At 39.8% G+C, this 15435-nt stretch overlaps 1 protein-coding gene and 1 long non-coding RNA gene across 3 annotated transcripts in view; one reads left to right on the forward strand and one right to left on the reverse strand.

Moving 5' to 3' along the window:
- The first annotated feature begins 3145 nt into the window (after positions 1 to 3145).
- LOC147917459 (uncharacterized) overlaps positions 3146 to 15435 on the forward strand; it is a 57955-nt gene continuing 45665 nt past the window's right edge. For both annotated transcript variants that reach the window (XR_015549936.1, XR_015549938.1), the window contains exon 1: positions 3146 to 3446. This is a non-coding gene — a long non-coding RNA (uncharacterized LOC147917459). The remainder of the gene's footprint in view (positions 3447 to 15435) is intronic.
- LOC101400937 (olfactory receptor 6E1-like) lies at positions 5289 to 6267 on the reverse strand. The gene is given in 1 exon segment (XM_087429097.1): positions 5289 to 6267. A coding segment is annotated over 1 exon segment (978 nt). The 5' UTR covers position 6267.

Here is a 15435-nt window from a genome sequence, read left to right on the forward strand (position 1 = left end):
TCCAGATTGTCGAATTGGTTGGCATATAGCTTTTCATAGTATTCTCTTATAATCTTTTGTATTTCTGAGGTGTCCGTTGTAATTCCTCCTCTTTCATTTCTGATTTTACTTATTTGTGCCTTCTCTCTTTTTTTCTTGGTGAGTCTAGCTAAAGGTTTGTCTATTTTGTTGATCTTTTCAAAGAACCAGCTCTTGGTTTTATTAATTTTTTCTATTGTTTTTTGGTCTCTATTTCATTTATTTCTGCTCTGATTTTTATTATTTCCCTTCTTCTACTGATTTTGGGCTTTGTTTGTTCTTCTTTTTCCAGTTCCTTTAGGTGCATTGTTAGATTGTTTATTTGAGATTTTTCTTGTTTGTTGAGATAGGCCTGTATTGCTATAAACTTCCCTCTTAGAACCACTTTTGCTGTATCCCATAAATTCTGGCATGTCGTATTTTCATTTTCATTTGTCTCCAGGTATTTTTTGATTTCTTCTTTGATTTCTTCGTTAACCCAGTCGTTGTTCAGTAGCATTTTGTTTAATCTCCATGTATTTGTGGCTTTTCTGATTTTCTTCCTATAGTTGATTTCTAGTTTCATACCGTTGTGGTCAGAAAAGATGCTTGGTATTATTTCAATCTTCTTAAATTTATGGAGACTTGTTTTGTGGCCTAATATGTGATCAATCCTGGAGAATGTTCCATGTGCATTTGAAAAGAACGTGTATTCTTCGGTTTTTGGATGGAATGCTCTGTATATATCTACCAGGTCCATCTGTTCTAGTGTGTCGTTTAAGGCCAATGTTTCCTTATTGATCTGCTGTTTGGATGATCTATCCGTTGGTGTAAGTGGAGTGTTAAAGTCCCCTACTATTATTGTGTTACTGTCTATTTCTGTTTTTATGTCTGTTAATAATTGCTTTATATATTTAGGTGCACCTACATTGGGTGCATAGATATTTACAAGTGTTATATCCTCCTGTTGGATTGTTCCCTTGATCATTATGTAATGCCCTTCTTTGTCTCTTTGTACAGTTTTTGTTTTAAAGTCTATCTTGTCTGATATGAGTACTGCTACCCCAGCTTTCTTTTCATTGCCATTTGCGTGGAGTATCTTTTTCCATCCCTTCACTTTCAGTTTGTGAGTGTCTTTAGGTCTGAAGTGTGTCTCTTGTATGCAGCATATATATGGGTCTTGTTTTTTTATCCAGTCAGCCACCTTATGCCTTTTAATTGGAGCATTTAGTCCATTGATGTTTAAAGTAGCTATTGATAAGTATGTACTTACTGCCATTTTTTAACTTTTTTTTTTTTCTCAGTGTTTTAGTAGTCCTTCTCTGTTCCTTACTTCTTCTATACAGAATTGATGGTCACTTTAGTTTGACCTCTGTCTGAAAGCTGTACTCTTTAACTCCCCTCCTCCCTCCTTTTATGTTTTTGATATCATATCTAACCTCTTTTTTGTGCATTTGTATCCATTACGTTCTAATCATGGAAATAAATAATTTTTCCTATTTGTGGTCTTCTCTTTTCCCCTTAAGTCAGTCCCTTTAACCTTTCTTGTAGCACTGGTTTCTTGGTGATAAACTCCTTTAATTTTTGCTTATCTGGGAAAATTTTGATCTCTCCTTCCATTTTGAATGATAACCTTGCTGGGTAGAGTATTCTTGGCTGTAAGTTTTTTCCTTTTAGCACTTTAAATATATTGTACCACTGTCTTCTAGCCTGTAAGGTTTCTGCTGAGAAGTCAGCTGATAGCCTTATGGGTTTCCTTTGTATGTAACTTGACATTCTCTGGCGGCTTTTAGGATTCTCTCTTTATCTTTAATTCTAGACATTTTGATTATGATGTGTCTTGGTGTGGGCCTCTTTGGGTTTATCTTGTTTGGGGCTCTCTGTGCTTCCTGTACCTGGATGTCTGTTTCCTTCCTTAGGTTAGGGAAGTTTTCATCTATTATTTCTTGAAATAGATTCTCTGACCCCTTGTCTCGCTCTTCTCCTTCCAGGACACCTATAACACGGATGTTAGTGTGCTTGATATTGTCCCAGAGGTCCCTTAGACTGTCCTCACTCTTTTTAATTCTTTTCTCTTTTACCTGTTCACCTTGGGTAATTTCTTCTAGTCTTTCTTCCAGCTCACAGATCCGTTCTTCTGTATCCTCTACTCTGCTTTTGAGTCCCTCTAATGAATTTTTCATTTCCAGTATTGTATTCTTCATTTCTGATTGGTTCTTTTTTATATCTTCCATTTCTTTGTTGACATTCTCACTGAGTTCATCTATTCTTCTCCCCAGATCAGTGAGCATCCTTAACAGTCTTAGTTTGAACTCTCTGTGGGGTAGGTTGCTCATTTCTGTTTCACTTAGTTCCTTTTCTGGGGTTTTGTCCTGTTCCCTTACTTGGAATGTATCCTTTTGCCTCCTCATTTTGCCTCTTTCCCTGTGCTTGTGTCTACGTATTAGGTAGGTCAGCTATGTCTCCTGCTCTTGGATAGGTGACCTTATGTAAGTGATGCCTTATGAGGCTTCCAGTGTGCTTCCCTCAGTTCTCAATGTTCCAGGGGTGGCCCCTATGTGGGCTACGTGTGTCCTTCTATTGTGGCCTGTTAGCTCTCCCTATAGGCACCCAGGGAGGCTGAGTTATGCTCCTGGCCAGCTGTTGTTATGCTCAGCTGCTTGTAGTTGTTGTGGGCCCTTCAGTCTCTTTATCAGGTGTGGGGAGCCCCAGCACAGTTGGCTGTAAGTTCTAATACCACATTTGTGTTGCAGTATTTCTTTTAACTGAGTAGGCCCCCAGCGTGGCAGGTTGTTAGGCTCAGGGCCTTACAATTGCTGTAAGCCTCTAGCCTATTAGGTCTCTTGTCAGCTCTCTGAGGATTGCAGCTGGGTGGGGCTGGCCTCAGGCACAGGAGCACCCAATTGTTTCAGGCTTTGGAAGGTGGGGCAAACCTCCTATGTGGGTCTTTGAGAAGCACAAGTCTTCTGCAGCTGACAAGCCCTGTTGCCCACAGGTCCACACACACAATCAACACAGTCCTGCCCCGTGTGAGCACCCCGACCTCCCCAAGCAGACCCAGTCTCACCACGGCGGGAGCCCCAGACACTCCACCACCGCCCCACAGCCCCACACTCTCCATCTGCTCCTTGTGCACACCCAGCCCACTCAAGTCGGCTCAGTTGCCAGGCTGCAGAGAATCCAGTCACCAATCTATGCAGGCCCACACGTTGCCTGAGGGCTTGTTGTTGGGTGGGGCCAGTCTCTAGGGTGGGTTGCCTGCCCTGGCTGAGCTGGATTAAATCGGTGCTCTAGTGGGTGGAGCAGACCCTGGGCTAGCAGGCCTCAGGGAGAACTCCAATGGCGTCTGTGTCAGCACGCTCACACCAGGCCACAACAATGGCCGCCACCAATGTCCCAGTCCCTGGAGAGGTCTCACCCCTCACCGAGATGCATTCAGGGCCTATTAGGTGAGTCTCTTGTCACCGAAGCACTGTGCACCTTTCTTTCTGGTGATTTTAGGATGTTTTCTGGAACGGGTGAGTTTGTGCGCGGGCCCTTTAAGAGCCAGTTTTAGTTTCTTTGTGAACCGGGTTTTCTGGGGGTACTCCCCAATGCTTTAGTAGCAGGCAAAGTCAGATATTATGCTGCTGGTCTCGATTGTGCTGGGTCCACAAAATGCCCACAGCGGGGGCGCTCCCTGGCTCAGGACCCCGCGCCTCCAGGGAGGCTGCGTACCTGTGAGCTGCTCCTGGGGGCCGTGAAGCTGGCGGCTTGTGAAGGCGGCATTTTTCCTCTCCGGAAGGGGGTCTCTGCCTCTTCTACCCCAGTTAGGATTGTCCGTTGTTGCAGGAGTTCCTCTTATCCAGTTTTCAGTTCTGTCTCAGGGGTAATTTTTCCACGAGTAGTTGTAAATTAGCTGTGTTCACGGGAGGAGGTGAGTTCAGAGTCTGCCTACGCCGCCATCTTGACTCTGCCTCCCTTCTAAATATAACATTTTTTTTTTTTTTTTTTAAAGATTTTATTTATTTTATTTTTTCCCCCCAAAGCCCCAGTGGATAGTTGCATGTCGCAGCTGCACATCCCTCTAGTTGCTGTATGCGGGACTCGGCCTCAGGATGAACGGAGAAGTGGTGCCTCGATGCGCACCCGGGATCCGAACCCAGGCCACCAGCATCTCAGCGCGCGCACTTAACCACCAAGCCACAGGGCCGGCCCTAAATATAACATTTTGAATGTAAAAATTTACAGCATTTTGAATAAAAATGCTTTTGTTGATAACTGGTGTGAAATTCAAAAGGAAGAGAGGGAAGGTAGGATGAGAAATGTAGGAAAGGAACTAACTTTTATTGAGGACTTACTATGTGCCAGTCACTTTTTAAGGCACTCTGCATAGAATATCCCAGTTGACTTTCATCATAATCTTTTGGAATAGGCATTTTCATCCCCAATTTACAGATGAGAAAACTGGGGCTCGGGGCGGCCCCATAGTGTAGTGGGTAAGTGCACACCCTCTGCTGCTGCCGGCCAGGGTTCGGATCTCTGGCGCGCGCTGATGCACCACTTGTCAGACCATGCTGTGGCGGCATCCCACATAAAGTGGAGGAAGATGGGCACAGATGTTAGCTCAGGGCCAGTCTTCCTCAGCAAAAAGAGGAGGATTGGCATGGATGTTAGCCCCGGGCTGATCTTCCTCACACACAAAAAAAAGAAAACTGGGGCTCAGAGAAGTAACCAAGTAGTAGATGGAAGAGCCTTTTTAATAGGAATGAGGAATTTCTATGAATATTAATACTAAAAAGGTATAAGTATGTTATATGCAAAATAATAAGCAATTAGCCTTAGTCTTTTTTTGAGTTTTTGCTGACACATTTCTGTGACAGGAGTGTGTGAAACGAAGACGATGCTAACAGAGGACTACTCACCTCTCCTCTGGAGAAATAGACACAAAGCAATCAATCAGTCTGCAAGTACTTACTGAGTATTTATATGGTCTATGACAATGGATTGGTGCTTGAGGCTAATGGTGAATTACAGAGCTAGTCCCTGCCCTCAAAGAGCTTGTTGTATTCTGTTGGGAAGCCAGGCAGACACAGATAGAATGAACAGAAACATTCAAATCTGATAATTAATAAAAATGTCTTGAGGGTCCAGTCTGCTTCTGAGTTTGTACTGCGTTGCATAGTGACTGGCACCCCAGAAACATGTCATCAGAGCTTTCTCTGAATGGGAAAGGCTTGATTCACTGCAGGGGCCTGATATTCCCTTAGCTTGTCTGGGAATACTAGCTTCAGCCTCTTGGTCCCACGGTTTTACAAGAAGAGCTTGTTCACATGCTGCCTGAACACCTGCTTCACGTGTTTATTCCTCAGGGTGTAGATGAAGGGGTTGAGAATTGGGGTCACCACTGTGTTGAGCAAGGCCACCACCTTGTTTCTGTCTTCCCCCTGGTCACCCTTGCCCTACCAGATATACATGAAGATGCAGCTTCCACAGAAGAAAGACACAACAATGATGTGGGAGGAGCAGGTTGAGGAGGCTTTCTGCCTTTCATTGGCTGAGGGGATTAGCAAGATGGTGTGGAGGATGTGGCCATAACAGGTGGCTGTCACAGACAGAGTGCCCAGTAGGCTGAAGTTGGCCATAATAAAACCCAGAAGCTCTATCAGGCTTGTGTCTGCACATATGAGTTCCAGGAGTGGAAAGCTGTCACAGAAGAAATGATTAATGACATTGGGGCCACAGAACAGCTGCTGAAATACAATGAAACTTAGAGTGATCATGAGAAGGAATCTTGCCATCCATGAAGAAAGAACCAGCTGGACACAGACCTTTTTGCTCATGATGGTGGCACAATGCAAGAGGTTACATATGGCCGTGTATCTGTCAAAGGACATCACTGCCAGTAGGAGGAACTCTGTGGTGCCCAGGAAGAAATAGAGGAAAAACTGCAAAAAGCAACCTGCTAGGGAGATGGTCTTGTGTTCCGTCAGAATGTTGGTCAGCATCTTGGGGAAGATGACTGAAGTTAACCAGATCTCCATGACAGCAAAGTTGCGGAGGAAGTAGTACATGGGGGTGTGGAGGCACCTGTCCACAAGGGTGATGAGCACAATGAGGAGAATCCCCAGTAGAACAGGGAGGTAGGTGAGGAGGAGCCCCAGGAAGATGAGCATCTGCAGCTCACAGGCATCTGAGAGCCCCAGCAGGACAAACTTGGTGATGGTGGTGTGGTTCCCCATGGCTCTTCTGACCTCTGCTGGGGATGGCCCATCAGAGGTGTGCAGCATCAGGGGCTGTGATGTTCTGGTGATCTGAGGACACGTGGAACTGAAAGAAAGAGGGATGAGTGTGGCATTTTGAGCTTAGGAGTCCTTGTTTTCTCAGAGAAGGACACATCTTCTCACCACTGACTACTCAGATTTATTTTGCAAAGCCCCTGGGGGTACCCGTCCCATGTTTGGTCTTGATGTGTCTATGTGTTAGAAGAGAAAGTGATGATTTGCATGGTGGCCTAAGTAAGGCCAAGTATTATCCTTGCTTAATTTCCTTAAGTAAACTTTTATTCCTGATTCCTCAACAATTCTTTTGCCCCTAACATTATAACCACTTTCAATACCTTTTATTTTTATCTTTACTCCCACATTGGGTCTTCATTTATAAATAGTTTATATAAGGGTTGTAACATTTTTGCTTAACTTAGCCATTCACTACACCAATCCATACCCTGGGGTAAACTGGATAAAATAGATGTTTTTGTTGTTTAGATTACCTGAATCTTTGATGCCTTTCACTGGTATTTGGATTAATAAAAAGGAAAAAGGAAACCTATGAGATAAAAGTACAACTCTCATAAATCAAAAAGTGAAAAATCCAAGTAATAGATGCATAAATAAAAATTTCTTAGTGGGAGTTTGGTATTCAAGGTTCTTAATGATCTGTTCCCAAATGATATTTCCAGGTTCTCCTCTTATTACATCCTCCCAAGGGCTCTAGATACAATAATAGACTCCTTGAGATTTTTAATTCTTTATCCATTTTATTCATGTGGTATTTTTTCAGCTTGGAATCATCAGCCTTTCAGATCCTATTTATCCTTTAAGTCTCTCCTCAATAAATGCTATCATTTCTATGAAGCCTTCTCTTCTGAGTGAATGAGTCTTTCCTCATTCATCTTCATTATATTATATTAATATTTATATATATACAAAAATATTTATAAATATATAATAAGTATATTTATTTATATATTATATATAAATATATTTATTTATATTATATCCCTTTTCATTTTATTATATTTCATTTAATTTTTATTATATTTTATAGTTTTTCATTTGTTGCTCATTGAGTCAAAAATTTCTTTATTACTCTTTGTATTTTCAATAACTCTTGGAACAAGTTTTTTAAAAATACTCAGCTCTAATAAACATTTATTGCATGAGTGAATAATACCTCAAATGTCTGAGACATGGATTTGGTGGTGTTTGACACACAAAAGGTTGAGTACATGTCACTTAATGTAGTATTTCCTAGGGGACAGCAACCTTGCAGAGTCATATGCCAAGTAGCCTTAAGTTGGTCCATCTGAAGAGAGTTTGCTTTTCCTCGTGAGAAGGTGGAGATGGCTTCCCACAAACATTCTCCAAAGGGAGACTCTCCATCTTCGAGACGGTCTAGAGTTTGAGCTAGTAAATAGACAGATCTGGTTAGGTATGCTAGAGTGCTCCCAGCAGCAAAAAACCCAAAACTCTTAAAAAGATCTCTCTTTAGAAATCAGTATCCCTGGGGGACGGCCCAGTGTGGTAGTGGTTAAGTTTGCTCTCTCTGTTTCGGCAGCCCTGGGTTCGCGGCTTCAGATCCTGAGGGCAGAATTATGTACCCCTCATCAAGCCATCCTGTGACAGGCATTCCATACATAAAATAGAGGAACATGGGCACAGAAGTTAGCTCAGGGTCAATCTTCCTCAGCAAAAGGAGGAAGATTGGCAGCGGGTGTTAGCTCAGGGATAGTCTTCCTCACCAAAAAAAAAATCAGCATCCCTGGAAGTTTCCTTCCTTAAGTGTTGTCAACTACTACCTTAATTATCAGACAGAGCTATAGCAAGAATTATTTGCCAGTCGCTAGAGAATAAGAATGGGACCCTGTGTAGTTACTTGAGATGAAGGAGATGCTGAGGGGTATCAGGGAGGATGAAATAGTGAACTGTATAAATTTTCCTTTTTTTATGGTTTGCCTTCTTTTGAGCACAAGCTACTCTATTCAAAGTCATTCCACAAACTGCTATTATATCTAACATTTGTTGACAGTTATTAGAGAACACAAAATAATCTATTAGCCTCTGAGGATGTAACTAGAGCTATTCCCCACAGGTTATTTCTAGGCTCAATGTTGTCTAGATTCATCAGTATTTTGAAAAGGAAGTCTCTACAGCCTAATCATTTGGTTCAAATTGAGCCCAGGTGGCCCTGGAACTTACCCAGCTCTTTCCAGAACAGAAGCAGAATCCAGCATGAATGTGACACCCAGAAACATCATCAGGAGCTAATAGAATGTGTATTATTTAGGCGAAGTCCTGGATGGGACACACTGGGAGAAATATGGGAATAGAGACTAAGATGAGGTAGAGATTTATGTGAGTGGGAGGGGAGGAGAAAGCTCTGGGTTCATACTGAATCATCAACTTAGCACAGAGAAACTGAAAAGACTTTGTGAGAAAGTCTCCTTGGTATCCTGACGGTTTGTCTTTCCATGGCTAGAAGTGCATGGTCTTCTGGATAGTTCTAGTACACTTAGAAGGAAGGGGAAGTCTTCTACTTATAAGGAAAAGCATTTAGAGTTTCACTCAGACTCGATGTTGTTCAGAACTTTGGGTTTTCCAAGGGGACGGTTATACAGAGCACAAAGTGGGACAGGCAACGTTCCTCGATGCAAGTGAGTAACATAATGGCTCTGACTGGATAACCATTGACTTGCCTAGAATGGACCTGGATGGTGGGGCTAAAGTTACCGATGAGAGTCAGTGCCTGTGCTTGACATGCCACATCTTATAAAGGAATATAAAAAACAAGTGTCAGGAAGAGTAGGGTTTGAGGAAGCCACTGCTGCTCTGCCATCCTGGGTAGTGCCAGGTGGAGATTACCCCACAGGTCCAGGGCCAGGTGTCTAGCAGCCCTCTGGGGAAGTCCCAATCAGACCATTCCAAATACACTACTCACAGGATTGCAGATGCTACCTGGCTCTCATGGCTATTTCTTGAGGTTGCAATATTGTCTATGGGATGTAAATGCAGATCTTATACTATGGGTGTGAGATCTCTATCTGTCATGAATTTGATGGCATTCTCTAAAAACACTTATCCTTTTCCAAAGCTCCCTGATTGGTCAGTGGCGTTCCTTGGGTAAGAGAATGATTTCCTTGGACTTTGTCATCATTTAGCTCACAGGATCTGATAAGTCCAGAATGTTTCAAAATCTTCCGTTTTCAGCAAGCTCATCCTGGAGAAAGCCTTGGAAGAGTACAGTTGTCATTTGGTGCAATCCTCCTTCATCCTCCTCTTGCCTAAATGAGTTGATTTTGACTGATAAATACTTATATTACATCCTTACATTGGCCCAGTCTCTGTGAGGTGATATTTCTTCTGTGGACAGTGTGGCTCTAAGAGACAGTGGGTGAACTACTCCTGGAATAAGCACATCTCTTTGTGGAGGTGACATGAGGGCTGAAAGACTTGGGTTGCAGATTATTTGTTTTCCTAAGGGATCTACTGGTCTTCCAAGTTTGATGGGGTTTGGGATCCCCAGAGAATTAGTATAATGAGCCTCACTCAGCCTCTTCCCAACTCTCTTGGCTGTTAACTTACTACAACTATGTGAACAAAAGTTTCTGTTGTTTATTGAGATCAAGAATAAGTTACTTTTAGTTAAGGTAACAAATCTAATTATGCCTCTTAAATTGGATCTCTTGTCTAATATTAGGCAGTCCTGTTACAGGGATGTAATGAAACATGAGAAGCAATATGGAACCTTGGCTAATCCTATTCTGACCCTCACAGGGGCTGGGCAATGGTAGAAGATGGGGTCCTGGGGGAAGGGACAAAAGGGAAGGAAAGGAAAAAGTTGGGATTAATTTTTTTCCCAGCTTTATTGAGATAAAATTGACAAATAAAATGGTATATATTTAAAGATGATTTGAAAAATCATCAATGTGATGATTTGATATAATTATACATTGTGAAATGATTACTACAATGAAGTTAACACATCCATCACCTCACATAGTTACCATTTTGTGTGTCTGTGTAGTGAGAGTGCTTAAGATCTACTTGCTTAGCAAATTTCACAGATACAATACATTATTATTAACTACAAACACCATGCTGTACTTTAGGTCCTCAGAACTTATTCATCTTATAGCCAGAAGTTTGTATCCTTTGTTCAACATCTCCCCCATTTTCTCCACCCCTCAGCCCTTGGCAACCACCATTCTACTCTCTCTTTCTATCAGTTCAACTTTTTTCTGTTTGTTTGGATTCCACATAGAAGTGATACCTTACAGTATTTGTCTTTCTCTGTCTGGCTTATTTCACTTAGCACAATGCCTTCTAGGTTCATCCATGTTTTGCAAATGGCGGGAATTCCTTCCTTTTGAAGGCTGAATAATATTCCATTCTTTATGTAACACATTTTCTTTATCCATTCATCTGTCAATGGACACAAGTTGTTTCCATATCTTTGCTATTCTGCGTAATGCTGCAATAAATATGGGATTGCAAATACCTCTTTGAGATAGTCATTTTGTTTCCTTCAGATATACCTAGAAGTGGGATTGCTGGGTCATGTGGTAGTTCCACTTTTAATTTCTTGAGGAAACTCTATGCTGTTTTTCCTAGTAACTGTACCAGTTTACATTCCAAGCAATAGTGCACAGGGTTTGCTTTTCTCCACATCCTTCCCAGAATTTTTTTCTCTCTTGTCTTTTTTATAATAGCCATCCTAATAGGTGTGAGGTCATTTCTCATTGTGATTTTGATTTGCATTTCCCTGATGACTGATGATGTTGAGCACCTTTCCATGTGCCTGTTGGCCATTTGTATGTCTGCTTTGGAAAAATGTCTATTCAGGTCCTTTGCCTATGTTTTATTTGGGTTGTTTGTTTTTTTGCTATTAAGTTGTATAAGTTCTTTGTATATATTGGATATTGACCCCTTATCAAATATGTGGTTTGCAAACATTTTCTCCCATTCCATAGGTTGCCTTTTCATTTTGTCAATTGTTTTCTTTCATATGCAGAACGTTTTTAGTTTGATGCAGTCCCACTCGTTTATTTTTGTTGCCTTTGCTTTTGGTGTCATATCCAAAAAATCATTGCCAAGACCAATGTCAAGGAGCTTACTCCCTGTTGTTTTGTTCTAGGAGCTTTACAGTTTTAGGTCTAATGCTCAAGTCCTTAACCCATTTTGAGTTGTCTTTTTGTGATTCGTGTAAGATAGTGGTCCATTTTCATTCTTTTGCATATGACTGTCCAGTTTTCCCAACACCATTTATTGAAGAGACTATCCTTTCCTCCATTGTACATTCTTGGGCCCACTGTTGAAAACTAATTGACCATATACACATGAGTTTATTTCTGGTCTCTATTCTGTTCTGTTCTGTTGATCCATGTGTCTGTCTTTATGCTGATGTCATACTGTTGATTACAATAGCTTTGTAATATAATTTGAAATCTGGAAATGTGATGCCTCCAGCTTTGTTCTTCTTTCTCAAGATTGCTTTGGCTATTTGGGGCCTTTTGTGGTTCCATACAAATCGTGGATTGTTTTTTCTATTTCCATGAAAATTGTCATTGGAATTTTGGTAGAGATTGCATTGAATCTGTATATTGCTTTGGATAGTACGGACATTTTAACAATACTGGTTCTTCTAATCCAAGAGCGCAGAATTTCTTTCCATTTATTTGTGTCTTCCATTTCTTTCATCAATGTCTTATTTTTTTCAGTGTACAGGTCTTTCACCTCCTTGGTTAAATTTATCCCTAATATTTCATTTAGGCATATAGCATTTTTGATGCTATTGTAAATGGCATTGTTTTCTTAATTTCTCTTTCTGATAGTTCATTGTTAGTGTATAGAAATTCAACTGATTTTTGTATGTTGATTTTTCATCCTGCAACTTTAATAAATTCATTTCTTAGTTCTAACAGTTTTTGGCAGAGTCTTTATTATTTACTATATATATGTCTTCTGCAAATAGAGACAATTTTACTTCTTCCTTTCATATTTGGATGCCTTTTATTTCTTTTTCTTGCCTAATTTCTCTGGCAAGAGAAAGGACTTCCAGTACTATGTTGAATAAAAGTGGTGACAGTGGGCATCCTTGTCTTCTTCCTGATCTTAGAGGAAAAGATTTCAATTTTTCACTGTTGAATATAATGTTAGTTGTGGGCTTGTCATATATGGCCTTTATTATGTTTAGGTACATTCCTTCTATACCCAGCTGCACAGACCAATTACTAGTAAGGTCATTGAATCAGTAATCAAAAACCTCCCAACAAAGAAAAGCCCAGGACTAGTTGGCTTCACTGTGAATTCTACCAAACTGTTAAAAAAGAATGAATATTAATCTTTCTCAAACGCTTCCAAAAAAGAGAAGGGGCAGGAACACTTCCAAACTCATTTTATGAGGCCAGAAAGACCCTGATACCAAAGCCAGAAAAGGACACCACAAGAAATGAAAATTACAGACCAATATCCTTGATGAACATAGACAAAAATTATGAATAAAATATTAGCTAACTGAATTCAACATCACATTAAAAGGATCATACACCGGGATCAAGTGGGATTTATTCTAGGGATGCAAGGATAGTTCAACATCCACAAATCAATACATGTAATACACCAAATTTAACATCATTTCATGATAAAAACTGCATGCCTTTTATTCCTTCTTCTTACCTATTGCATTGGCTACAATCCTTCAGTACAGTGTTGAATAGAAGCTGTAAAAGCCTTGTTGCTAATCTCATGGGGAAAGTATTCAGTCTTTCACCATTTAGTATGATGCGTACTGTATGTTTTTCATAAGTACTTTTTATCAGCTTGAGGAAATTCTCTTGTATCCTAGTTTGCTAAGAGTTTTTTTGTTCCTGAGGAAGATTAGCCCTGAGATAACATCTGTGCCAATCTTTCACTACTTTATATATGGGACACCACCACAGCATGGCTGGTGAGTGGAATAGGTCCACGCCCAGGATCTGAACCTGCGAACCTGAGCTGCTGAAGAGGAGTGCACGGACTTGAACTACCTGGCCAGAGGGTTGGGCCTAGTTTTTTTTTTTTTTAAATCATGAAAGGATATTGAATCTTGTCAAATGCTTTTCCTGCACATATTGAGATGATCAGACGGCTTTAGTACTTTATTCTGTTAATATGGTGAATTACATGTGATTGATTTTTGGATGTTGAATCAATCTTGTATGTGTGGGATAACCTCCATTTGGTCATGATCTTTTTGCTGTATAATTGGAAATAATTTGCTAAATTTTGTTAAGAAGTTTTTCATCTATGTTCCCAAGGGATATTTTTAATTTTCTTTTTTTGTAATATCTTTATCTGATGTTGGTATCAGGGTAATGCTGGCCTCATATGTTCATTTGGGAGATGTTTCTTCCTCTTCTGTTTTCTGAGAGAGTTGGTGTAGCACTGGTCTTATCTCTTCCTTAAATAATTAGTAGAATTAACCAGTGAAGCCATCTGGGCCTATAGTTTTCCTTTTTGGAAGTTTTTAACTGCAAAAGAAATTTCTTTAAAAGATATGGGGCTATTGAAGTTATCTATTTTATTTTGGGTGAGCTTTGGTAGTTTGTGTCTTTCAAGAAATTTATCCATTTCATCTAAGTTGTCAAATATACTGACATAGAGTTGTTCATGATGCTCCCTTATTACCGTTTAGTGCCTATAGAATCCATAGCAGTGTCCACTCTTTCATTCCTGGTATTGGTAATTTGTGTCTTATTTTTTTTTCCTACCTTCTCCCAGCTTCAAGTCCAGCAGAGAGAAAGAGTCTCCCTTCCATCAGTTCCCATAAATATCTCTGAATTGAAACTCATTTGGTCTCACTGCCCTGATTTTAGTCATGTGGACCATCCCTGAGCCAATAACCATGGCCATGTTCTGGTTGGTTGGGGATGAAGTCATCACCATCCTAGCTACATGAACTGAGAATGGGAAGGGACTTTCCTGAGAAAAATCAAGGTTCTATTACTTTAAGAATGGGGAATGGATGCCAGGCAAGCAGAAGGTACATATGGCAATTACATAATTTATGTTTTTTTTCCTGACATAAAGAAGGCTGAAAATTTTACATAGCTAAATTTATAGATTTATTTGTACGTTTCCTCCATTTAAAAATCTTTAATAAGATAATTTTTACCTAAATTTTCTTTTTTATGTTTCCATGGTTTATATTAATCTATTTAATTCATTCTGAATTTACTTCAGTTTAAGATATGAGGTGAGGATCTAACAACTTTTTCTCCAAGAGATCTAACATCTCTTAATTTACCTTCATTTATTCAACTTATTCCTTCAGTAAAATATAATACCTGGCACTGAATATGATACTTACCCTATTCCAAGCCCTATACTGAGTATTCTAACACATATTAATGCATTAATGTGTAAAGAATTCTATGAGGTAGCTACTATTATTATCTTCATATATATGACCGAAATACAAACAAGTATTCCTTGCTCAGGATCAAATAGCTAATAGGTAGCTGGGATCTGAATCTAGGTAGTAGGCTTCCAGTAGCTGTTTTCAATCTCTGTGTTATATTGCTTCTCAAAATTATTGATGTCCACAGCATGCCTTATAGCTACTGGTTTTGTAGCTAGCAGGATTCTGTAGCAAGCCTACAGAGTTTCGTTCCCACCAGTTAGGTTGTACCAAGAATCAATGGTTAGTTTCCAAACCTCGATTTGATAATTGGACTTGTTATTGTAATTACATATTTTAAGTAAATAATTATAAACCAATGAAATATGAGTGTAAAAACAAAGCTGTTTCTGTGAAAATTAATTTGATTCCTTTCAATAGATTCCATAAAGCCAGATAATGAAAAAATTTTGTTGAATTAGGTGTGGGCAAGAACTGTGAAGATTGGCAAACAAACAAACAAGTGAAAATTCTAGAATTCTGCTGACAGTTTCTCAAGCATCTTTAAAATTTTTGTACTACTGAAACAAATCCTGGAAATTATAGAGGCTATGTTATGAATGTGGCTTAAACAAGAAGGACTACAACAATCATCACGTTCATTTTCAAAGAAAAAGATGTTTACAGATTAGTGAATACGTATTTGTTTATAGGTTTTAATTTCAAATAAATATTTAATGCGTGTATCACTTTTAAATTGATCTTCTGCTTTAACAACCTCCTGGTCCCCAATAACCAACC

This window comes from Ceratotherium simum, chromosome 3, assembly GCF_057802395.1.
Source record: "Ceratotherium simum simum isolate JZ-2026a chromosome 3, ASM5780239v1, whole genome shotgun sequence".
Classification (NCBI taxonomy): Eukaryota; Metazoa; Chordata; class Mammalia; order Perissodactyla; family Rhinocerotidae; genus Ceratotherium; species Ceratotherium simum.